This window comes from Stegodyphus dumicola, chromosome 8 (genome assembly GCF_044657685.1).
Source record: "Stegodyphus dumicola isolate Sdum_Otavi_A_Nest chromosome 8, ASM4465768v1".
Taxonomy (NCBI): Eukaryota; Metazoa; Arthropoda; class Arachnida; order Araneae; family Eresidae; genus Stegodyphus; species Stegodyphus dumicola.
In genome coordinates, this window is record NC_140775.1 from 98926481 (window position 1) to 98954464 (window position 27984).

The following is a 27984-nucleotide window of genomic DNA, read 5'->3' on the forward strand; positions in this document are numbered from 1 at the left end:
TGCCAAAAACGTTGTACTAGAACGTTAATGACACGTTGCATGAAAGTGTTACAAACACAAGTATTTGACGTGTTATTGCCCGTCTTAGAACTGTAACATGTAGACGGCATTTTGAACGTTCTGCTTGAACGTTCCCGACACGTTTGTGAAGCACTTGCTCTGAACGTTCTTGTGCTAGTTGGGTACTGGCGTGGTCAGTTAAGTCGAAACTGGCCGCATGGATAGAGGAGGTGTGTGACATGACGTCACCAAAGCTCACATAAATATATGCTCACATGGAAATAAGTTTACTGATAAACAAAATACGTAGGAATATCCTTACGTGAAGCAATCAGTAATTAATCGATTTGAACATCGCACACCTACTTGAATTTTTTAAAGAAAAATTATTTGATCATTTAAAAAATTTATTGGACAAATGCTCACATTAACCTTCAGGGGTGGTATATAAAAGAATGAAAACTAGAGTAAAATTTTGCATTTACTGCAATATTTTACACCACTGCCCCCTGTACGACATTTTTTTTTTCCTGTAAATGCCAATAGTTTATTTTTGTGTTTTTATTCTATTTTTGCATACTTTTGATGTGTATCTATAGAACTTTATGTTTGAATGCAGTTATTTAAGTTTGGAGCCAAAAGGTTCTGACCACAGTTTCCAATCGAAGTGAGGAATCATTATGAAGCAGCCCCTTCTGCGTTCCACTTACTGCAAATCACTGTCGCCTGCGGTTAGCCTGGAGTAGAGAGCATGCATTGTGGACACAGCAACAGTGGGCTTGTGTGATGTTTTCCGACGAGTCCAGGTTTAGCTTGCAGTCTGATTCTCGCCGGACTTTCATATGGAGAGCTCTAGGTACCCGTTACCACCAAGAAAACATCATTGAACGACACCGTTACGGTGGTGCTGGAGTGCTCGTTTGGGTTGGAATTATTCTGGGTTCCAGAACTGACTTGCATGTTCAAATTGGAACCATGACAAGCCAAATCTATCGGGACGTCATTCTGGAACAACATGTACGTTTGTTTCGGGGCGCCATGGGCGCACAATTTGTGTTTATGGATGACAACGCCCGTCCTCACCGTGCAAACATCGTAAGTGAATGCCTTCAATCGGAGGATATCACCCGTATGGACTGGCCAGCATTCTCACCGGACTTGAATCCAGTAGAGCACGTGCGGGACATGCTTGGCCGACGAGTTGCAGCCCGTCAACCTCCTTTTACATGTCTACCGGAACTTCGGAGAGCATTGCCTTTTGAGTGGTGTAATATCCCCCAAGATCAGATCGATAATTTGATACTCAGCATGCCTAGGCGTTGTATATCCCAGACTGTATTGCATCGTCTGGGAGACATACAATGTATTAACAATCATACCAACCATGTAATATTGTTTTTTTTTGTAAATAGGTTTTGTTTTTGTAATTTGCTCCAGGGAGAAAAAATCGCTAATTTTTTTAATAATATCAAACATATAGCATCTTTTTTTGCTCTTTACTTTTTGTTTAATAAATAAGCTTTAAAAAATAAAATAAGTCAAATTTGTTTTGCTTCTAACTCTTCCTTTGCCTGATTTTGCATTATCCTTAATTTATGGACATGAGTGTAAATAATTTTTCTTTCAAAATTCAAGTAGGTGTTCGATGTTCAAATCGATTAATTATTGATTGCTTAATGTAAGGATATTCCTACGTATTTTGTTTATCAGTGGGCTTATTTCCATGTGAACATATATTTATGTGAGCTTCTTTCCGTGTGAGCATATTTCTAAGTGAGCATTTTTCCATGTGAGCTTTTTCCTATGTGGACATATTTTTATGTGGGCTTTTTTCCTGTGAGCATTTATACCTGTGAGCATTATTCTGTGAGCATTTTTCCTGTGGGCATTTTTCCGGTCACCGTCTTTCAATACATATTGCTTCGACATTTAGATTTAGGAATTTTATTATTTGTGAACTACTAATCCTAGTAGCTGAGAGGTGAAACAGATTTAGATTTTTAATTATTTTACCAAAATTACACATTAATAAACTACACAGTATACTATTTTTGTTGGTCCAGATAAATTTACATGATTCTCAATTTAAAATTCCTAGTTCAACTTGCTTAGAAATATCACACGAAGACCTAACTCCTTTCAGACAAACAGCCTTGTCGTAGCATAATAAAATACCCCAACTTTCTTTTCATCTCACATACGTATCAAAACACATGCAGCAAAAAAATACGGAATTTTTATCTGTTTATTTTGTCATTCGTTTACTTGTACTCACATTTTTGTATTATTTTTAAAATACGTAATATTACGCATATTGAGTAAAACTGGAATTGCATCACCAAGAAATACTTTTTTCTGAAATTTATGAACATCAGTACTTAGGCAAGACTGCATGTTTTTTTTAATAAAAAATGTTATTTGTTTGAAGAATTACATAACTCTCCATGCTGGTACGAAGTATCTCTGCATTTTTTAGCGATGTATTTCGTTACCTGTCTTGGTACTGAAGCATATAAAGGCCACACAGTGGAACCCAGCTAATTTGCTTTTCGATATTTCGCTATTCCATGTAATTCGACGATCATTTTTCCCTCCCTAAATAATTTCTGCTGGTCAAGCAGAACATTACCTTTGAAATAATTTGGTGATCTATTTATAGCAGACTGTAATAATTGCTATCCCCCAGGGGGTTGACTCAGGCGAACGCCTGGGAAGTACTGGCTAAGATCTGTACCTAGACAGCTCAACCACGGGGTATATAATCACTCTTCACAGAAGGCCTGAGGGGTCTCTGGACAGGGTAAGGCTCGGCAGGGACCGTACTGGTACTGCCTTGTCTGCCCTTATTCTGTGGGGTCGAAACATTGTAGATTGATCCGTGGGTGGGGTGGCACTAATCCCGTTTGACAATAGTCCTCAGGTCGGGAGCCCGCTACTCCAAGCGTTGTAATAATTTCTAGCATTGCCTATGCGGTGCAAATAGGTACATTCTAATTATTGTCAATACAGTACATATTTATGCAAATAAATGCCTAAGCTTTCTGTTTTGTTCAAAGATTTGTTATTTTATAACATTTTTCTAAAATTTTTGTTCCTTTTCCTTTATGACACTATAGTATAACGCATTTAGTGATAGGTTTTGTTCTTTTTGTGGAAATTTTCCAATCTACCCCATTCTCCGTTCGCATTAACAAAGTGGCTGAAGTAAATCAGATAGCAGCTGTCAGTCACCACTCATATTCCTCTCTGCTGCTAGCCGTTAATAGAGTTGCCTGAGATTTATAATCATACCTTATTGTAAGTTAAACTGTCAATTCATTTTGGGTACAGTTTCTGATTTTACATGCAAACTTAGAAGCGCTGTGCTGTATTGTCTGTGCACGTAAAAATGTCGAACGAGAAGAAAAGAAAACAAATGAGCGTGACAGGTGGGAAAGATATTTAATATCTTAAAGAGACTCGATAAAGGAGAAGTATTAATAAATTGCCATAGGTTTAGGTGTTGGACAGTTTACTATAATAAAATGAAAATAAAGGGGGAAGCCCGAAATCGAGTCTTGGTCATTAGTTGAAAGGTGACGAATATGAATATGAGGCACATGATTTGTAATGAGCCTGGTCTGAATGATCGAATGCTGCATTCGAATAGACTTGCATTCAGATAAAGAAAATCAGCTCCAAGCTATAAAGACAAGTACCTATAAAAGACATAAGGTTGTTTAAAACTCTGGCATGCAGGCGGCCATAACCTCAAACTAATGCTCGTGTGCAAATGAAAAATTTCCGAGGGTTTAAAAAACTTCCAAAAGGCATTACTCGGACAACTCAGAAAAGGCATTAATCTCTCTGGTACAAAAATCAGTCAAATGCATGGATGAATGGAGCCATTTTTAAGGACTGGTTTCATCATTCATTCATTTTTAAAGGATTGGTGAAACAGAAACGAGATGAAGACATAAGAGCCATGTTTCTCCCTCCTAACGTAACATTAGTACGTCAAATGAACAGACAAGCTCCTTTTGGAAGCTCATTTGAATTCATTTCATTTCTTGTTTTAGCCATGGAAAAAGCATCTGACATGACTGACAAAGAAAACAGACATGTTAGATGTAGTAGGATGGCTATCTGAATCTTGAAATGAAATCAAGCATATAAGCTTCGTTCATTTCTAGAAAAATTTTCCAGACCATTTAGAAACCGAGTGTCAAAAAAGCAGAGAAGATATAGAAAACTGTTAAATAACAGAAGTATTGAAGAAAATTTCAGGCTGCGAAGAAGTTACTGATGGTGATTCTTGGATAATGGATGGAACAGAACGAAAATTTGAACTTTTATGAGATACTAAAATAATTGTACGAGTGAAAGATTATGAGGCTAAAAAGGAGGATGAGTTCAAATGACGAAGAGAGGAAAAACCGCAGAATATTTAAAAATGTGACTCACAGTGAAGGACTGAAGACCACTGCAGGAATACTTCTTCATTACTTCGACGAATAAGGTGCTATGGACAGTTTGTTTCTCCTTTTGTCTACGTGATGAAACTGCACGAAATCAAAATGAATGTGAAAGACCGTCTGTTTATTGGGATATATATTTTTTTTTTTTCAAACAGCTGCTAGTCCTTTCTTCAGTTTTGTATGTAAGTTACTTTGTAGAGTCATTAGGTTAATTGGATGCAGAAAAGATGAAAAATATGCTACCGCCTTCGCCGGGAATTGAACCACGGACCTCTGGAATACCGGTCCAGCGTGCTACCGTTACATCACGAATGTCTTTATGCGAAGATAAACGATGACGTTTTGGAAGTGTTCCCAAACGCAGGACGTTTTTTCCTGCATGGATGGCCCCATTTGATTAACTGCGTCTCTAACGTCTCTAACGGTGATTTCGTAACCGGAAGATTTTTCTCTATTGCCAGATTGGGTGTACTCCAGCTGCGCTGATGAAAATCCCCCCCCCCTCGTCCTGAGATAGTCCAACTGCGCCGATCAAAATTTCTTTCCCCCGTTGGCCACAGGGTTACAATTTTATTTTTCGAAGCCAACTCTAGCCAAGAGGAAAATAAAAATAAAGAAATATATTTTTTATAAATGAATAGTGGATTTGTTGCCATCTAGAGAAACTAAGCTTCGGCAACAACAAAGATAACGCCTTCTTTTATTATTATTGCGAATTAAGTCATGCTTAATCCTTTCTGGAATTTATTCCAGGAAATAAGTGTTTAAGATTTCTAGAGTAAATTTCTTAGGGGTTGAAATTTAAAAAATACAGCAGAAATGAGAAGAGAATTTAGATCTCTTTCATATCATAAGTTTATTAAGCATTATATATCCTACACGGAGCAAGCATTCCTTGAAACTGAAATACGGACATAGCGGCACAGAAAAATATTTTTTGAAAAGAACTATGTAGTAATGCATAAATGAAAGAAATTAAATAAAAACTATCAAAGAAAATATATAATTATTATTACATCAAACACTCTCTTGACCGCAAGTGATAGAATTTTGTTTTCTCGCTTATCTTTCAGCAAAGCTTATACAATTAAATAATGACTTTCATTCGCGTAAAATTATAAATAAATGTAAATTATTATAGAAAACGCATAAAGTTAAACACTACAGTGTGAAAGGAAAATTCTGGAATAAAAATGTTAAGAAAATTAGATGAGAAATAATCCATAATTTATTGATATCCATATAAACTCAATGCTTTTGGAAAAAGTTACACATAATTTGCACTGAGGTATCAATCACCGAAACCAAGTTAATTTCTTTCCTTATTTTTTCTTATCAGAGGGATTTGTAAAAAGACATGCTAAGGTGAAAAATTTTGCAATATTTTTAAAGAATAAATTTTAAAAGTATTTTTACTTCATGAACTGAAATTTTTACTATACATTTTTACACAGTAAATAAGTACAAAAAAAGAAAGAGTTAGGGGATCACTGGGACTAGAAACTCGGGTCGAACTACCAATGCTTAGTGACTTTTCCGCTTGATCATAAGACCTTTTGAAATTAGGCTGAACAGTATATTAAAGAAAATAGAAGATACAGCACACGTAAGAGCAAAAGTGGGCTGAATTAGAGATTTACATGTTTAATGAATAAGTTAAACTTACCTGTATGCCATTATGAAATATTAGGAAGTAGCATAAAAGCATGAGTGAAGAAGGCAATGGCAACTAAATCATTGTAATCTAAATGTATAACATTATCAGTATCTGCTATTAATTTCAATACTGCTGAAAAAATTATAAATGAATTATATTATAAATCGTATGAACTCGTTGCATTATAAATTACAACAGTTAGAAATATTATTAGCGTGATTTAGCGACCATCTTTGTTAACAAATAACTTCAAGTAACTAATTTTACAAATAAGTCAGCCTGAAACTAGGTTAAAAAATAAGCTACATGCTGAAGGTTAAGCTTTGCCAAGGTGTTAGAAACATCTTCTGTTAACTAGAGTTATAAAGCGAGAATTTGTAAAAATTATCATTTAAATATAAATTGGCATAAATACAATACAAATTATATAAATTTTACATACATGAAAACTTGAGTACAGTGCAACAATATGTGAAAAAGGAATGGATTAAAAGGGAGACTGAAAATCCCAGGATATGAATATAAGGGAGTTTAAATTTTTTTTTTTTGTTTTGTTTTTTGTTAATTATAAAAATTTTGATGACGCTCATAATTATCAATTTATTAATTAAATGTGTATTAGAAATTAAATGTATGCCAAAGTACATCAGGTGGAAAACAGAATAAGTATTTTCTAGTATTAGAATATGGAATTTGTTAAAAGTTCGTTTCTAGTATTAAATATAATAAAGTTCGTTTCTAGTATTAAAATATGGAATTTGTAACAAAGTTAAATAACCTTAAAATAACTTCAATGATTGAAAACGGAAAGCTTAATACGGGAATATATTGCAATAATATTAGTGTGAATTTAGAACGACATAAGAAGTCCAATTTTTAGATTTAATAAAGATAATTTTTATAATTAAATTAGAAATGTTTACCTAAAATGGTAAATTTGAAAGTTAAAACCATTCTGCTGTCTAAGAAGATTTGTTAATATTTATCTAGACAAGAAACTTATTTAAGGTGAGCTACAAATCCGATATTTGATACGTTGATTATGTATCAGTTTTGTGTATGTCATTAATCTATCAATTTTACTATTCAAAACTGATATATATATATCAGCGACTAAAATCTACAATTTGGAAAGTTTTTAATTCTTACAGAGAATAAAAAAGATCTGGCTCATCATTCCTTTAAGCATCATAAAACTTTAAAATGAGTGTAAAAGAAATTTATTTTTTAGCACACGCCAGACTTTAAATTAATATTTGTTTTACATGCACAATTTTTACAATATTGATAAACGAAAATAAAGGCTTGCAGTCTCTAGAATGTCCCATTAATGGCGATAAACGACTTCTTGTAGCACCCAATCTTCTTGGAAAGAAATGGGGGACAGGAAACGTCGCGCAGTTCGTGGATTAAAAAAGAGGGGGACGGGGATTTTCGATCAAATTTGGCGCAGTTCGTACCCTGCCGCCAGATTAAACTTATTGCTTCAGAATTAATTCGTTTCAGCTTAATAAATCAATTACATAATTTGTACTATGTTATTCTTTTTGTCCCATTCATTATGAAGCATCCTGTAATAATTATTGAAGTTCAGAATTAAAAAAGTTTTTTTCAAAAATGTAGGAAATCTTAAAAAATATTTCTAAAACAGAAAGCTTCTAAAACAGAACTTCTAAATTTTTACAATTACGGGTATATTTGTTTTAATTTTTGGAAGACTTGAAAAAATGTGCATCACCATGTGCCATTTGTAACTTGATATTTTGGATTGTAAAACATTCAGACCTTTGAAATGAATCAAAGTTTTTTTTTTTTTTTTGAATTAATGTTACTTCATCAAAAGCGTTATCCATATTCAAATCCAGCTTTTCCTTTAGCTACGAATCTCCAGTAACTTTTGTAAATTTCTGGCATATTGGAAATAAATTATCTAACAGACTTAGCATTGACAATCGCTAAATGTAAAATTTTTAACAAAGTGTTCTCTAAAAAAAAAAAATTTTAATTTTTTTTTTAATTTAATAAAGATAATTTTTATAATTAAATTTAATAAAGATTTAATAAAGATAATTTTTATAATTAAATTAGAAATGTTTACCTAAAATGGTAAATTTGAAAGTTAAAACCATTCTGCTGTCTAAGAAGATTTGTTAATATTTATCTAGACAAGAAACTTATTTAAGGTGAGCTACAAATCCGATATTTGATACGTTGATTATGTATCAGTTTTGTGTATGTCATTAATCTTTTTCATCAATAATCTTTTGAAATTCTGCCTATCTATTTTTTTTTTAAATGTGGATGAATTTGATATCTAAAAAATTCTTCATGATATGGATATTTATGCTTATTTCTTAAGTTGGTCAAAACACTGAGAGCCATGTTCACCACAAGTTTCATTCTTCTCTTATTCTTTGACAACTAAGCTGAATATCGGCATTAAATGTTGCGAGAACAATAAATATATATTAATAATTGACGAAATGTCTACAGAGTTATCATCAGTTAAAAGCAGTATGAATAATTATTCAGAATAATCAATTCGTCTGCTTAACAAATAAGAACTTGCATGGATTTCCACGAAATTAAAATTCTTTCAATGCATGGCTTCAAAGAAAGCAACCTAGTATGACATAGCTGCGAATTTCGCAGAATTCTGTTCCGACAAATTAATGAAACGATTTAAGCGTTCCACGTCTTTTTGTTGATACTAAAAAAATGGCAATAGATTTTTAGGGCAATATTTTCTACATTCAAGTTTCCTATAACATATTTTGCTGTATTATGTACAGTCAAAAGTCGTTAATTCGGACACCCATAATCCGGAATGATCTATAATCCGGACCTCAAAGCTACAAACTTTCTGCACATGCGTCGCGTTGACGCATGCGCGTAAGACGTTTACGGCTGCGAATTTGTGTGTGCAAAATACGTTTACGAATGCGCGTTTAATGTATAACGGACGGGATAAGCTAAGCTAAAATTATCTAATTATCTATTTCAGTTAATGCTGCAGATTGCGTTGTTCCTTAACCTTCGAATTGGATCCGGCTTATTATTTTTTGCAGACTGTTAGAGCAATTTTATAAAAGTAAGCTTGAACTTTCGATTATTTCAAATAGAATTTCCGAAATATATTTACTCATATGTAAAGGATATACAAAGCGAAAATATCTTTCGGAGTCCATTAAACAAAAAGTGGAATTGCTGCAAAAAATGGATACAGGGATATCCTTTTGTTTATCTAAACTTTAACGTTTGTTTATCTAAACTTTGTTTATCTTTAACGCGGCGGAGCGCAATGAATTGGAAGTTGATCTGTCAACACTATCCTTATCTTAAGGGCAGATGTTTTTATTTTATTTGGCTTATAATTGCTTACTAAATGTGGTATTTCCTCTCGATGTACTCCGTCTTTGATATGATTTAAATCAAATGCCTCGTCATTATAATTCGCTTCCGATAGCGAAGAAAGTGACAGAGGTTATTGAAAACGAAAAAATTTCGATTGACAAATTAGTCGTTATTCTCGACACAGCAATTATAGGACTTGAACAGCGGAACTTTGTAACTGAACAAGAAATTATGTCTGTTTATGGAATTAAAGAGAATGTATTATCACATAAAAAACGAAGCAACTTAAACAACTTACATTGAAAGAAATGTTTAATAAAGTAAACAAATAAATATTAAGCTTTTTTTTTGTTTTTTTTTTTTTGTAAATTTTGATACCCTTTAGATCATAATTGTTCTTTATTTCGTAAATTACGGTTTCATATTTTTAATTTTATAATTTCTGCATGCCATTTTACCAGATTTAAACTGATGATCTATAATCCGGAAAAATCGATAATCCGGAATCGCCGAAGTCCCGACGAGTCCGGATTAACGACTTTTGACTGTATAATGTGAACACTGCAATTAGCTTCATTTTAATGTAAAGATGTTTGTATACAAGAAATCCCTTATTCCAAAATTACAATTTGCATTATATGCATTAAAACAAATTCTTGTTCATGCTAACTGGAAATTTTTTATTGCATTTTTTAAACATTGAAACTGTCCAACTCCTATTTCATCTAAATTGTCAAAAAATCAATCATATAATTCACTTTGCCGAATTCCATATTAAAATAATGAACGTACACCAAGCAGTTTCAAGACAAAAATTTAGAGGTGGATCATTGTTTTTACAAATCGTTTAAAATTAATTAACCCTTTTTACCAAGCATGTTTATGACAACTGTTTCAAATTTTGTTCTACCACAAGATATTTTTGCAGCTACTTTGGAATCTTAGTAAATTCCTGGATTTATTTCCAAACTGCAGTCGAAAGACTGCTTGGTATGTTGAGCTATCTCCGAAGCAACTATTAAATCTTCTTCTTTATAATATGCTTTTATGTTAAAATTATCGGTAAAAGTATTGGATGACAACGCACTGCTTTTATTTTTTGACAATCTGATTATTTATTTGTCTTATTGCTAAAACACCCATACATCCAATTTAAAAAATAGTTTGACATATAAGTACACTTTGCTTCTCGAGAACTAAAGAGTGCGCTAACCATTCCTACTTTTTTCCCAAATTTTTGTGATACGAACATTATCATTTAGTCTTTTTTCTTGTCGGTTCTAGAATTTATTAATGGAGATGACAGCGCTAATAAAATGGGACTGATGAAACCAAAAAGTATGTGGATAACAATTGTAACTAGCACGACAAAAAACAATCAATAAATTAAAAGAGTGAATATGATATGTAGCCAGATGAATTAGATGTATTAGAACGAACGAAAAAAAATGGAAGTAAAGCAAACAAATAATTTTTTTGGCTGCTATAAGCAGAACCAGATTTAGACTTGATAAAGACCTAAGCTATTTGCGATATAGGGCCCTTTATAAGTCTGTTATAATATAATTAAATTCAATTTATTCTTATGAAACAATATTTTAATACTATTTATACTATAATTTAATTTTATGATGACCCCTAAGAAAGAGGGGGCCCTAAGCTATAGCTTGTGTAGCTTATACGTAAATCCGGCCCTAGCTATAAGCTATCGAAAATTCAGTACTCCCTTTCACCAACTTTTCAAATTACAACGCTAAATGCCTCATTCACCGCAATATAGTTAGTTATAATTTCGAAATTGATGCCATTTGGCATTTCTTCTAAGCTGAAAAAAGAACAGGAAAACTGATTTAAATACTGGTCAAACTTTAAACTTAATTACCCGGAACAGAGTTTTATCTGTAGACAATCTCTTTACTATTGACTTCTGGCATTCTTAATAACCTAATGTAGATTGTTTTGTCATTTACGTAATTATCTGACATTTATCTTTCTATACTAATGCATTTTTCGGTTGCCTATTCTGATCCCAATTACCTTACGTGCCTATTAAAAAAAAAAAAAAAAAAAAAAAAAAAAAAGAACATTTGGTAATCCTAGTTGTATCAGCTATGAGAATGGCGAGAAGTAGTCTGATATCAAAATTAAAAAATAAAAACCAGCAAAATCTGGTTTTATTTTTTAATTTTGATAGTTTCTTCCATTTTGAGTTTCGCTGTTTACAGTTGTATCCATCACTTTTAAAAAGAGAAGGGAAAAACTTTTCGCAAGAAATTATCATCAGCAAGGGTTTCATTAGTTTGATGATTTATGCAAACTGTTAATTATATTTTATGCATTTTCCTTCATTCTGAGTCAGATACTAAGTATCGAAAATATTATGCTGGATATATTACAGTTTAAAACAGATGTGCTCATGTAAATTTAGTAAACTAAAATAAATATGCACGTTCTGATTACCTGTACCTCGGTTCCAATATTCGGTTGAACTTTTTGTTTTTGTATGTGTGTGTTATACCGTCTGGGCGGCCAAATAAAGAGATTATTCTTAGCGCAAAAATTCGTAACACATTTATTTTTTCTCAACTTTAATAAAATCTGTATCTTCAAATCTTTGAATACAATTTATCACTTTGTAAATTAGTTAGTTCCATTTACAGATTTTCTGATGCGTTATTTAAGTTTTTAACGGTGATGAAAATATTCTAAACTTGAACTTCAAATAATTAAAATCTTAAATCATTGTATTTGCAAGTTCATAATTGAAATATTGGGTCATATAAAATGCCTCCGCGCTTTTTTTTTTTTTTTTTTTTTTTGCCACTAGATAGTGTTGATGTCTATATATCCGGCAATACTCACCCGAACATGTGCTTAAAGGGTGACATTCAGCTTCCTTTGTTTGTAAAAATAGTTTTTTAATTCGTTGCTTATGTAAAAAGTTATATTGATTTGAAAATGAGTGAAATATCTGAAGAAATAAGTTACGTGATGCTTTTTTTACTATAAAAAAGTTAAAAAGGCTGCAAAAACATGACGAAAAATTTGTAAAGTGAATCACTGAAAAAGTCGATGAAATTTTGCGACTGGTGGAGCAAGACCGGCACGTAAGCTGTCAGGAAATAACAGAGGCACTACACATCAACCACATGACAGTTTAGAATCATTTGAAAAGAGCAGGTTACAAAAAGAAACTCAATGTTTGGGTGCCACATAAACTGCAACCTGGCGAAACCATTAATTCGGCCGTGTACTATGCACGACTCGACCGTTTGAATGAAGCAATACAGAAAGAGAGAAATCTGCCAAAAGAAAGAGAGTTATGTTCCATTATGACAATACGCGGGCACACACATCTTTCATGACTTGAAACAAATTGACGGAACTCGGTTGGGAAGAAGTTTTGATACATTCACCATATCGCCCGAACCTTGCACTCTCTAACTACCATTTTCTTCGGTCTCTAGAAAACTCTCTTGAAGGTAAAAAATTGGCCGACCGAAGAGCCAGTGAAAATTACTTGCCCAAGTTTATCGACGATAAACCACAGAAGTTCTACACCGATGGAGTTATTAAGCTACTCGAAAAATGGCAAAAGATCATAGATAATAATCGCCAATATGATTAAAATTGATTTTCTATAAAGAAAATTTTTGTTAAAAAATGTACCAAAAAAGCGCGAAGACATTTTATATGACCCAATATCATCGCAGACCGCATAACATTGCTTCGGGGACAACATACGGCTCACGAACCGCCAGACTGAGACCACTGTTTTAATATATGTGAATTTGCCCTTTTTATATTTAACTATCCAGTATCTATCGGCAGTAAAAACATAAATATCTATTATATCGGTTATTTAAATATCAGTTATTTTTCCCATATTTTTTTTCCTCTTTTCAGATACTTTTTCATTATTTATGAACAAAATAAAACTTACGAAACCGAAAGACAACCAAACAAAAATTTGTCACCTACGCACAAAATCGACAATGATTCGAAAACTTTTCATGGAAGAGCGAATAATCAGAAAGTGTCAATAAAGGTATCACAATTATCTACATTTTTGTAAGCTAGAATTTTGCTTAAAATTATTTTAATTTTTTAACATACGCGTATACTATATGGAATAACATAAATGTTACCGACAATTTAAGTTTTCTTATTTATTATTAATCAAATTGTTAGCATTGTATACCTTTTTAATTTTTTCGGTAATTTTAACATAGAGTTACGCCATTAAAAATATTATAGCGTCATTTGTGCTCAGATTTGAAACAATAATGTATATTTTGAACACTTAAATAACAATTACGGTACTTTCTCGTTTAAGTCAGGTTTTATTGATGCAGCATTATCTATTATTATTATTATTATTTTATCTATGAGCAGAACAGTGTTAAAGGTGGATAACGAAATTTAACTTAACGAGAATTTACAGAGTGAATTCACAGTGTGCTATATCGCAATCTGCAGCGCCTCTGAGGAACGAATAGTTTAACAGTTACTGAACCTGGCAACATACACTTTTCACCGCCATCGTGCTGCATGTTTACAAATGAGAGTGTGAGGTGGGTTCGTGTTTTTTGAGCTAGTAAAACCAAAATTTCGCTTTGTGTAATTTGTGGAACTTTCTATTACAAACTTTATCATTTGAATATTACTACATTTAGCAGAAAACTCGTCGTTTTGATTATTCAGCAATAAAATTAACCCCGCGAAAGTTTAGGAAAAATTACGTTACATCGTCGTAATTATGGATATATATATTATATAGTGAAAGGCTGTACAATAAATTGATTACTAGAATGGCTGATCGTTTGTCGCAACTGCAAGATGCCGTAAATGCTCAGGCTGAAAATATTTGCAACAGCATTGGAGTTCTACAGCAGTGTGCTACTCCCAGTAGTTTCCCGGAATTTGATAAAACAGGTCCTAAACCACCTCAGCCACCTGATGATTATTGTCAAACATTTGCTACTCTAATTGCTAAAACTGCCAAAGACATAGATGTTTTGATTGATAGTTTGCCTAGTGAAGATTCTTATCCAGAATTACAAGAAGCAAGTATAAAACGTTTAGATGAAGAAAATAAAGAAGCTGCAAGAAGGCTAGAAGAAGTTGTTCTTAAAGGAGAATTCTTGCTAGAACAAATCAGGCAAGCTTTACATGATATTGCACAGTCACAACAAGAAATGCAGAGATTGAGTGGTTGTCAAGCTAAATAACTAATGCTCATGCTGAATGCACAATTAAAAACAGTTGGCCTCATAAGTATGATGTATTGGCAATAAGCAAATAGCCATGCTTTGGTGTATTCTTGTTGAGGTTGCTACATATAATCTGTGATTCATTTTACGTAATCTATGCTCAATGGAACTTGTAAAATTGTTTTATTTGTTATACCTGCTTTCAATAATATTTGTTTTATTTGTATTTACAGAAAAATATGCTCAATGAAAAAAATTTTTCAAGAGAATATATCGTATTTTAATTTTATGTATACAGACTTTTTAGTGATTTTGATTGAATGGCAAGTTATTTTTAACAGCCTTTCAACCAAATAATATAATAATGTTATCTTCAACTACATTAATCTTTTTTGCAGGTCGACTGCATATTTGATACTTTTATGAAGGTAATGAATATGTAAGATTTTTCTATTCAGAAGTATGGTATTCTTTCGAATATAAGATGCATTTTCTATGGTTCAAAAACCTGCAGTTATCTCTAATATGTTCTGAATACAGTTTTTTAACACTTATTTCTTGTACACAGTATAAAATAAGTATAATTTAGCTTTATCTCATGGGTATGCTTTTTTTTTGGGGGGGGACCCCTTGTAGTACACTTTAATAGTAATTCATGTGTGTAATCCAAGCTTATATTACCAAGCCTGATTTTCATTGAAAAAACCAACACAGTAATTTCATATTTGAATCAGTATGACATACAAGACATTATTGCTTAAAAACAATATTAAAAAAATCAAAAACAAATATATCTTGTGCCAAATGAATTAGCTTAAATATACATTATGTTCAAATAACTATTTAAAGGCTGGTTATAGATTGCAATATCTTTATAAATGTTCCAACTGATTTGGATTAAAATTTTTGGTAATTGTCGATCAGTATGTAAGATGAAAAATATTAAATGATACTTGAAGTTATAAAATTATTTTTTTCTTAAATAACGAAAGAGGCAATACCATTTTTATATATAACTAGCAGCTTCGCTGCTAGCCTTCGTCTTGTTTTTAAATGTACCGGAAAAATGGCTGAAGGGACCAAACGTTAAATTTAAAAACTGTGTAGAATTTCTCTCTCTCTCTCAGAAAACTCTGAATAACAACTTCATAAAAAAAAAGTTATTAGGTATAACAAAATTACAACAAAATAAGCAATATATCTTAATTATCCTAATAAATAAATTAAGCAACTTCCCTTTACAAAATCTTAAGAACTCAAATGGTGTAAAGGAGGTTAAGAACTTTGTTTCCTAAAGAAATCACTCAAAACTTTTCAATATCTTAAAAACAGTGAAATGAGCAATAAATAACATTAAAAAATACAAAAAACAAAAAATTCTGAAAAGCAAAGTATAATTAATGATATTTTATCTCATATTTTCAAGAGGAAAAAAATACAATGAAATAAGCTATATCCCTTAATACAAATATTAACAAACTTTGCGTTGAAGAAAAAAAATCATGCAAAACTTTTCAATATCTTACAGTGAAATAAGCATAAAATAACATGAAAGAAACTCGAAAAACAAAAAATTCCGTGCACAATTTTACTCTGCAGAACAACTTTATCAAAAAAAAATCAATGAAAATGTATTATATATATATATATATATATATATATAAATTTCAATGAAATATGCCAATCTCTTAAAAACAGTGACACAAGAAATATGATGAAAAATTGTTGCCAAACCCATATTTCTAAAAGAATGAAACTATTCAAAATGATGCGATTTCATCAAAAATCTATCAACAACAATAAGAAAGGAAAATTGTTGCCAAAATCACATTTTTAAAGATGTGAGAAGTGTACTCGGAAGCTTCATTTAAAAAATTCTTTAAAAATACAAAATATTATAATTTTTCCAAAATTATTTTCATAAAAGCAGTCGCAAGGATGAAAGTTTAACGTGTCCAAAAATCAAAGAAAAATAAACTTTTTTAGAAAAAATCCCGTTGAAAAGGTGTTAAGCTCACTTTGTTACATAAATTCGTATTTAATCGATTTATTGAAACATGAAATTTATTTTAAGTTCGTAAAATAGCTAAGTACCTACATGACGATGTGAAAATGGAGTGTGTAGAGTAAAATCTCGCTCTCCTATAGCCCAATATGTCTCAAAATGACACGATTTCGTCACAAAACATAAAATAAAAAAAAATTCAAATTTCGAAAAAATCGCTTCGAGGTGCACCTATGTACCAAATTTTGTAGCAGTGGGTCTATTAGCTTACGGGCTGCACGAACGAAAGACACACACACACAGACAGACTCTTTGTTTCATTAGATGTAGAGATTAATAAATTGCTATGGGTGATTTAATAAAGAATTTTGATATGTATATCACTTGATAAAATATTTATAAATATTCTGACTAATTTGGATTGAAAAATTGCAATAATCTTTTTATCACAATCCAAAATAATTTATCCTCAACTTAAATAGACATATTTAAACTTTTTGGAGGTTGGGAGATTAATATGCCTTTTGAATATTACTCAACAGTATTACAGCAAAGTCTTGCACCATAAATGCATTATTCGAAAGTACAGTAGTTTGAGCTAATTTGCTCCCCTTAAACTGTCGACAATTTGATTGCATAGATCATCAGCTTTGTTATGTATCAAAATATCTTTTTTATTTCTTCTGTTTTTTTAGTAAAAAATGTAATAAATGAATACATACATTTATAACATGCTCCTAAAACTAGCGTTACTTCATTAGCAACCTAATATAATTGAAATCAAAATAATTATCTGATACTTTTTTAAAACCTTAGGAATGTGAAGTTTTCTTGACTGTGATTATTGTATTTAGCCCTCTGAGTGGCCCGGGTTTTTGGATCTGTAATGAAGACCTGTATTTAAAGAGCCTTTATTAGCTAAATATGTATATTTACCTATTTTTGTCTATTTCCATAAACTTACATTCATCAAGATGACATTTATATTATTAATGAAAGTAAGAAAGCAAAATATCTTATTATAAGCTAATATGTAACAAGTAACAAAAAAATCTCATGACCGGATAAAGCCGGTCATGGTGCTCAGAGGATTAAGTGAGTTATAATATACAGTATGCTTTTTTGAGCATATTCAAATTAAAATTATGATAAAAATGAAATCAATAATTAAACTGTTAAAATAATTATAAATAATAAAATTTTTTAACATGTTACTCAATATACAGATTGAGACCACAAGCGGTAAAGACGCTGAACACTGGTAGTTCGGTCCGAGGTTCAAATCCCGCAAACGGACTGGCTGCATGGGCATTTTCGTGGTTTTTCCCATGTGTATATAGCCAGTTTCCCTTAGAAAGTCCTACACGAAGGCATCCCTCCCTTTAGGCAGACAGCCCTCGTGTGCTTTGCCGTAATTGAATAATACAATATACAGATTGTGACATATATTATCATGCTATGTGCCTTAATCTGAGTATTGAACTTTTCTTTTACTAATTTAAAATTTCATTTCCTTAGCTCTGAGCAGTTTTCAAGTGTATAACTTCATCTTATGCCATTGTATAGAATAAATCTAATGTTCCATTTGTTAAGAAAAAACAGCTTTCAGATAGTATCAATTTTACTTTTGTATTTTCTTTTTTATGATTTTTTTTTAATCATCATAACTCTCCTTTTGATGCAGTATCTTTTATAATAGGCATGAACTTGTATGAAAGTACTAGTAACCTGTTTCATCACTACTAAACACATATGATTGTTGAAAGGGGAAAAGTCCAGAATCACCCACTGCTTGGCGCGTTTTCAAGAATTGCACAAAGTCTGTATCCATGTGCACATCGACCTATTTTCACTTAAAAAAAAATCCAGAATTTCACAAAACTCCCTTAACTTTATACATGTACACATCAACTGATTTTTCACTTAAAAAGTGAAAGAAAATTGACACAAATCCAATTCTTCTTACTCTTGTAAAAAGCGCCAAACAAATAAATAGGCGATTCTGCACTTTACCTGTTGAAAGACATAACAAGTATAAGAATATTAAAATATTATTTTTTATCCTTCACAATTTCCAATAGTTAAGATATCCAAAAATGTGAAAAAAATTAATGTTTTTTTTAAATGATATATATTACAAGTCATATCACATTCAGTACTTTTTTCTTTAATAATTGAGCAAAATTAACAGTTCTGCTAGTTATGTTCAAAGAAACGATGAATATTGCAGGAGCTTGGCAATCTACCTATTAATGATTAGAAATGTAGCAACAATGTGTTTTCAAATGAAATTATGTCATAGTGAGTAAATTCAACAAGATAGACAATTTCTATTTGAACCTGGTAACACTGGTAATAATTTTTATATTTGCTTAAAAAATTAAGGGAAAAAAATCAAAATTTATCACATTTAAAAAAGTGATTAATTTATATTATTCTATTCTAACTTCTGACCTGCACTGAAATTAAAAGAACAAATGTAATTAATTTGCAGAATTAAATCATTTTAAGTAATAGCAATGCAGAATGTAATATATGTAATCATAGTCCACGATAAAATATTACTATATTTATTTAAATATAACTCCCTCCGTACATTTATGATAAATAAATAAAAATATAGTTGAGTATTTGTCTTATAGTAGTTTTGAGAAAGAGAATCTTAGTTTTTTTTTTTTTTTTCCCCTCTTCCTTGAAATACCAGTACCTTTAGCTGTGGCCCAATGACATCGTTAATCACACATTACAGTCAAAAGTCGTTAATTCGGACACCCATAATCCGGAATGATCTATAATCTGGACCTCAAAGCTAAAAACTTTCTGCGCATGCGCCGTTTTGACGCATGTGCATAGGCGTTTATGCGTGCGCGTAAGACCTTTACGACTGCGCATACGGGTGTGCGCAAGCGCAGGATACGTTTTCGTGTGCTCGTTTAATGTATAACAGGCGGTATAAGCTAAAATTATCTAATTAGCTATTTCAGTTAATGTTGATGATTGCGTTGTTCCTTAATCTTCAAATTGGATCCGGCTTATTATTTTTTGCAGACTGTAAGAGCAATTTTATAAAAGTAAGCTTGAATTTTCGATTATGTCAAATAGAATTTTCGATGCTGGAGCTCCCAAAGGATCTACAAAACAAAAGACTGTCAATTTTCTAATTTCGGCTATGTGTAATGTATGCTTTACACATGCGCGCGTTGAAAGAAATGTTTAATAAAGTAAACAAATAAATATTAAGCTTTTTTTTTTTGTAAATTTTGATACCCTTTAGATCATAATTGCTTATTATTTTATAAATTACGGTTTCATATTTTTAATTTTATAATTTCTGCATGCCATCTTACCAGATTTAAACTGATGATCTATAAACCGGAATTGCCGAAGTCCCGACGAGTCCGGAGTTAAAGATGTTTGACTGTATTTGTTTTCCGGCATACAAGTAACCAGTACAGTGGGTGTAAGCATAAATTGAAATCGCTCACTGAGATACAATTATTACAATTAATAATAGTTTTGCATACAGGGTGGTCATAAAATCTTCCCCGATATATAAACCTTGTTGTCTGTCCCCTACCTGATCAAAATAAAATTTCAAATATTGGTTTTGAAGTCGTGAGCTCAAGACTGTGATGGTTTAAAACTAGAGCTATTACAATTATGGTTACAATGAAAACGTTTTGAATTTTCAAATGGCAATGCCCACCACTTTTTTCCTGCACAAACTGATCAGTGCATTTAAAAACTGAATGACATTGGAACGATACACATACAACAAAAATTGATGTAAATCATTTACAAAAGAGCATTGTAAAGGGCCAACGACAACACAAGATGGGAAGGGGGAAACTTTTATTGGAATTACAAGTTTTCAGCTTGCAGACTTCGCCGACTGTAACGCATTGCCTGTGGGACATTTTGACAATGATGGCAAATATAACATCGACAAAAGGAAACGATAACTTCACATTTTATGGCATCTTTCAATTCTGATAAATCTTGTAAATTTCATGTGTGCACGTTTTCAAATAACCTCAGAACCAGAAATCCGGAGTATCATGGTAGCCACAAAACTACAAAGTTATAGGAGATCTGGTTTTGGGGTTATATGAATGCATCACATCTGTAAGATTTGTCAGAAGTGAAAGATGTTATAAAATATGAAGTTATGCAGAGTCCTCCTGCAATGTTATGTTTGTCACTGTTGTCAACAATCTCTCACATGCACTGCATTATCATCTGCAAAGGCGGCCACTTTGAAAACTTGCAATTCCTGTAAGAGTCCCCCCTTCTCCTCTCTTATATAGTTATTGGTTCTTCACAATCATTTTACACTGGCAGTTCTTGTCATACATGTATCGTTCCAATGCCATATTTTTCAGTCCACTGATCAATTTGTGCAGAAAAATAGTGGGTGCCTATTGAAAATTTCGAATTTTTTCACTGTAACTGTGTGAGCGCTATTGTTATAAATCAGGGGTTCTTAAACTTTACAAGTTTTATACCACATTAATATGAAACAAATATACGTACCACCATAAAAGCATTTCGTATTAAAAATCAATGCAGTGTATATAATTAAAGACTTTAAATTTATATTATTTAATTATATTCGTAAACATTACACTAAATATAAATTACAATTTTTACATTACAATAAAATATAAATAAGTATACTGATCATAAAGTTCTGAAGCTCTTGGAAAAGTCGTCATTTCAACATTAGAGTTGTAAAAGTAAAAAATTTGAAAAATATATGTGTTTCTGAATAATAAAGATTAAAACAAAATGTTAAAAGGGGTGCAATTTTACATTCATTTAATTTTTTCCTGTTAAAATTGTACCACTAAAAATATTGTAATGTACCACAATTTGAGAACTGGTGTTATAAATCATCACAATGTTGAGGGGATATCTTCAAGTAACAATAGCGAAATTTCATTTTGATTGGTTGAGCAGATAAGCTGCAAGGAGTTTATATATATCAGAGAAATGTTTTTATGATAAACCTGTTTACGGTAATCACCAAAGCGATTTATATAAATAGTGTAATTATTCTATACAGTGATAACTAAATCCCTTCTTTCATTCTGCTATTCTTCAAATAACAATAGCGAAATTTCATTTCAATTGATTGAGCAGATAGGCTGTGAGGAGTTTATATATCAGGTAAATTCTTTTATGATAACTTTGTATACAGTAATCACCAGAGAGGTTTATATAAATAGTGTAATTATTCCATACAGTGTGATAACTGAATTCCTTTCATTCTACTATTTTATTTATGAAAATCCTGTTTATAAGACTACCAAATTTTTAAGCAGAGAATAGGAGTGTTGGATTTATATTCAGATAAATATTACTGTATTTAATTTGAATAATTTATGGTGTCCATTCTGTTAATAATGTTTCTTCTACCTACTTAAACATCTGAATAATAAAAAGACAAAATATAGCATGGATAATATTTGTAGTTGAATTGATGTATTTTACAACGGAAGAGTAAAATTATTATAAGGATATATTTAATTATACTCGGAGTAATATATTTTACATCAGAAGAATAAAATAAATACATCTGAATTAAACAATATTTTAAAATTTCTTGATAACATAAAGAAATCATGACCAGTAAAATTTCTTTCAAATTTCTAGACATATCCAACATTTGCATTTATTGATTTTGTTACATATATCTCCGATAAATGTTTGTAGTGAACAAAACATGTATTATAAAATATTTTGATAGGTTGTATTAAAAACAATACATATGAAGTTTTAAAGTACTTACAAAATTCACATCGATTACTCTTTTCCATTCATGTTCATTGAGTATGCCAGCATTATTTATGAGTAAATCAATCCTTCCAAAAGTCTTTATAGTTTTATCAAATGCAGCTAAGTGGAATTTGACAAATGAGTAATTTGCACTTAATATTATATAGTATTTCATTAAGTAATAAATAAAACTTGAAAAAGCTGTCATTTTATGCTAATATTTAAGTGTAAAAGAACCTAATAAAGAACCAGATCTGCTTAAGTAATGTTAATTTTTAAGGAGGAAAAAGTTGGGATTTAAAAATACTGTGCACTATATGTGAAAAATAAATAGTATAATTGATTTGGTCACTGTAATCTAAGTATATGACTTGGACTCATTCATGAAGAGCACTATATTAAGTATATGACTTGGGCCTGTTGCATTCTTTTTAATAATATAAGGGACTTAAATCATATTTTAAGCTATACAGACCATGAGAACTCAGCAATTAAAACAGCATCTCAGTTACTGAATCCAGATTACCAGCTGATTAAAAGTTGTTTCTAATTTAACTGTTAAACCACTTGAAGACTTTACCACAGCAATCACAGTTATAAATAAATCTAAAACGAAGAATATCTAAAACATTACAAAATGTAAGTGACATCATATGTGTAACATGAATTATTCTGTTAAATGGCATTCATGCTAACTAAAGCTAAATCTCTTATCCAACAGTGATATATCTACCATTGCATATAACTGCCTGAAAGTGTTTCTAGCAACTGTGGCCATGAATATATATTAATACTGTATTAAAAAAGCAGGAATATAATGTTATGTAATGGATTAGTTGGATATGGAGCTCACAACACTTCAAAATCAGCATACCAGTCAATGTATTAACACACAATCCAGACTTTGTATACTTATTCTTCTGGATCTTCGTAAGGAAATGATCTATTTTGAGGAAGCAAATAAATGTTTAATTTCTACACGTATATGAGTAAAAGTATTTGACAATTTCTCTTACATAGTAAATGAATTTTAACAACTGGCATCATTGTTCTTCCACCCATGTTATTTTCACAACCAAATCAGTATACTCAGGAAGATAATTACATACCAGTGAATCAGTGGTATATCTTCAATATCTGCACTAAATACAGGCACACTTAATCTGTAGGTCTGAAAATAATCTTGTCTGTATTGAAAGAGATATAAAAACATATTTACAGTGAACATTTCCTGGGCTAAGTATTCTGTGTTACTTGTTCTCAATAAATAAAATTTTACTTCGATAAAATGACCTTCATCATGCAGAAACATTCAGATTTCATTTTGTACCAGAATGCTATGGATAAAAATTCTTTTTACCTTGCATGGAAAAAAATATAATTGATCATCAAATTGTAATCAGTTATCAGAATTTATATATTGTTTCAATTTGGATTTCTTTACATGGATGGATTTCAACCTTTTTTTTTGGGGGGGGGCTAACAGTCTTTCTAAAGAAGTCTTAACCATTATGGAACCCTCTAAGCACTTACATACATACAGGATAGTCATAAGTAACGTGATCTATGTAAACCCTATTCTAGAAGACTTAATTCATTGAAACTTTATATACATTATAAGGGCTATGGGAAAAAGAAAGCTAAACTGAAAAAAATTAAAGTTCAAATTTCCACTTCTAGGTGAAAATGTGGTGCATAAAGAACAAGAAATACAAAACTGGAAATCTAAAACTTTGTTTAATCATTGCATTTGTTCAATGTGCATTCTGTTTGTATTGGTGGCATATTCAATAGCAGTACAAAGGGTTTCTTGAGCACTGCAATAAAACAGTATGTTGTGTTTGCTTTCCTTTTATGCTTCCTTGACAGACACAATCTTTCAGGAATCTTAACAATCATAGGGATTCAAGTGTGGAGAACGAGGAAGCTAGGTACTTGAAAACTTCTGAATAAACTCAGTAATCTTCAAAATCAACTCAAAGCAGATGATTTATTTGTTGGTCAGTATATGGTGTTGCTCTACTCGCATAAAGACAGTAATCTTTAAGCATTCTCATTCTCGTAAGATAGGATTGACTTGCTGCAAACACTGCTCCATCTGACCACAAAATGTTCCAAGACCATGCACTGTCAATGCCTACGTTCACCAAAAACTGGTAAGCAATATCAGTACATTGATGCTTTGAAAGAGCAGCTTTTGCACAATGGTGATCTTTTATTTATAGCCTAAGGGATGAGCAAATCATGTGACAATACATGAGTACTCATTGAAGGATATTGAGAACAGGAAGTTCTATCAACCACAGCAATAGCTACTTCTTCCACAGTTTCATTTGAAATCTGTTTCTATCCTCTTCCTTGCAGCATACTTAAACTGCCAAATCTTTTTAAATTTAGTAATCATCCTTTTTAAACCATTCCTTGACATAGGCTCTTTTTGCAAGTTCAGTGTTGATACTCTCGCAATGCAGTTAAACTATGAGGCCAATTCGGAAACTAACCGTTATTATAGTGTGGCACTAGTAGTAGTGGACACAGTGCAACCATTGTGACATTAAGCAATCTCTGATTCAGTAAGCTTCCTGTTGTCATAGTGAGAGTGTCATACTGCCATGCATATACTGGTTAAAACGTCACAAAATGTGTGCTGCTATTGAAAATTCTGCCAAATGAGAGGTAGTAATATGATCTCTTTGGGAAAAAAACTGTCAGTGGCAGAAATTCATTGTGAATTGTGAGTCATATATGGCCCAAACATTATGAGTGAAGTTGCGTTTCATCAATGGGTGAGACTTTTAAAGGAAGGAAGAACAAACATTCATGATCAATCAAGGAGTAAGAAACCATATGTAGTGAATGATGATCTCGTCAAACAAATTGACGACGAAATCCGTCAGAACCATCGATTCACAATCTTGGAACTGTTATAACAATTTGTAAACATTTCTCAGACCATGTTGTACTAGGTAATCACCGAAAAATTAGGTTACAGGAAGTTCTGTGCTCGATGGGTAATCGAAAATTCTCACAGAGATCCACAAAACCAATCGAAATGTCATTATTGCCTCAGAACTTTCTTTACCAGTACCACACTGAAGGAGAAGAGTTTTTGAAAGAATAGTGACTGGTGACGAGACTTTAGTAGCATATGTGAATGCTAAGACAAAACAACAGTCATGGTCATGGTCACATTTATTCTCTGATTTCCCGGCTGTGGAAAGCCGTTGAACTTTGTCAGTAAGGAAGATTATAATTCCCATGTTTTTGGATGTTAATGGAATCTTGGTTTTCGAATTCATGAAGTATAAGTATAACAATCAATTCTGAAGTGTACTGTGACATTTTGAGAAAACTGAAATCAGCCACCCAGAACAAACATCACTGCCTGCAAACATCTGGGGTTCTGTTCTTACACGGTAACGCTTGGCCTCATAGTGCTCAGTGAACACATCTTTTGCACCAATTCAAATGGGATGTGTTTCAACATATCCCCTGCAGCCTTGACTTGGCTCCTTCTGATTACCATCTGTTCCCTGCAATGAAGAAGTTCTGATAAACTAGTAAAGCTATTTTTTTTTCCCTCCTAAAATGGTAAAGAATGATTTCACAGCACTGACTACCGGCATTTCAAACAGTTCCTAATTTGTGTAACATCTTTCTTCATTGAATGAAATGAGCCATCTAGTATTAATTTAATTTTAAGATATTTTAATTTATTATTTACATCCTTATCATTAACTTCAATTATTAATTGCTTTTGCCCCTTTATCCTTTATTTAATTTTAATTATTTATTATTTATCTAGTAGTACATTTCTGAACTATTTTTTATTGCACTTTTCTTTTCCCCATGGTCTGTATAAAATGAGTTCTCAAATATTATAGCATTACCTGCTATTACATTTGTTATCTCACACATTTTTCTTTTTCCATATTTTCTGTTGACAATTTGGTTTTTATGCTGATGGCAAGTGTGTGTGTCCATTGTCTTAAAGCATGTGGCTAATACCTATAAATTTAAAATTAAGGAAAGGAAATTATTATATTTTAACTGTAAAAAAAAATCCATATTATTTCCTTTAACCATTTCTGGCACGCTACCTTTTAAAGTCGGAGTTTTGATTTTTAAAAAAAGTAGGCAGTCTAATTAGGCCTAGAGGAGTACAAATTAAATGGAGTAATTAAATGGAGTATCTTTTCTAGAAATCTGAAGCATGATTAAAAATTAAACAGATGGGCTTTTACAGGACTTAATTCAACAGACATTTAGTTTACATTTTTCTAAAAAGAAAATTATTTAAAATTGATAAACTTAAATGATATATGCAATAAAGATAAAAAGCTGGAGACATTTGCAAACTATATAAAGTACGAAAATTAGTTAGTTAATAGTTTATAATAAACATTTTTCTTTGGCATAATCAATTGCTTGATACTGCAAAAATAAGTGCATCTTCTAATAATAGATTTAGAAATTTCAGTGTGTGATTAATATCTGTCTTAAGATATGAAAAATCTTTCTGTAATCAAGACTTAAATTCAGCTAGAATCTGGCTCCAACTTTTCTCAATGTTTGAGTGAAATCTCAATGTCGACCATAGAACAACAGAGCTCCAAATCAGATTATCTTGAGTGCTCTGAGCAAAATAATCACAATATTAGAAAATTCTGTTTTTAATGCAAGAAATTTTTTTAGCAGTTAGCAAAACAGATATTGATACTAGATACTGAATGAATACTTCACTTTCCCAGTAAGAGCAAATTAGGATAATTTAATTAATTAATTTAATTTTAAGATATTTTAATTTATTATTTACGTCCTTATCATTAACTTCAATTATTAATGGCTTTTGTCCCTTTATCCTTTATTTAATTTTAATTATTTATTCTTTCATCTACTATTATTTCATTTATTATCGTTCATTGTTCTTGACAACCTACCATAAAAGTGTGACTGTATATATTTCTGTGTGTGATAATTCACAGCAGAACTGTCACATAAACCAATCTTAGGTTGGCATATTATAATTTCAAGAGCTTACAATATCCATTTTACATATCTTTATGTAGGAAACTCAAGATTATGGGATGATTTTGAACCCCACTGAAATCTGAGGTTGTAACCTTGCAACCCTTAAACCTAGGTGGTAATCAACAGCCATAACAGGATTTTGAGACCTGAAGCCAATCTCTGCAAGCAAAACCAAATGATTTTGGTATTCTGTAAAAGTGTGATAAAACCAGTTAATCTTTGGATTATGGTAACTTGGCGATTTTTGGCGAAAATGTGGTGACCAACCCTGCTACAGTAACCTGCTAGTTTTGTTTTGGATGCCATTTTGTTTTCACGAAGTAAAGCCTTTTTTTTTTCCTCAACATTTTTTCCAGCAATCTGCTAGCCGAATTACGTTTATGCTAGAACTTTTATGGAACAAAAGTGCTTAATCATGACGAAGATTAGGTGTGAAATTGTTAGAAAGTGCAGAATCGTCCACTGCTTGCCATGTTTTTAAGAATTGCA

At 31.6% G+C, this 27984-nt stretch overlaps 2 protein-coding genes across 3 annotated transcripts in view; one reads left to right on the top strand and one right to left on the bottom strand.

The window, feature by feature from the left end:
- The window catches only part of LOC118180937 (15-hydroxyprostaglandin dehydrogenase [NAD(+)]-like), a 97179-nt gene that overhangs the window by 67223 nt on the left and 1972 nt on the right, over positions 1 to 27984 (bottom strand). For both annotated transcript variants that reach the window (XM_085822161.1, XM_085822160.1), the window contains one exon: positions 22478 to 22584. In XM_085822161.1, coding sequence (XP_085678287.1) covers positions 22478 to 22584 — 107 coding nt within the window. The remainder of the gene's footprint in view (positions 1 to 22477; positions 22585 to 27984) is intronic.
- Positions 13992 to 14950, top strand: LOC118194548 (mediator of RNA polymerase II transcription subunit 21-like). The gene has a single exon (XM_035365688.1). The coding sequence runs from the start codon at positions 14280 to 14282 to the stop codon at positions 14697 to 14699; it is 420 nt and encodes a 139-aa protein (XP_035221579.1). The 5' UTR covers positions 13992 to 14279; the 3' UTR covers positions 14700 to 14950.

Coding starts and splice junctions, on each gene's coding strand:
- LOC118194548 (XM_035365688.1), top strand. CDS start 14,280: ATGGCTGATCGTTTGTCGCAACTGCAAGATGCCGTAAATGCTCAGGCT.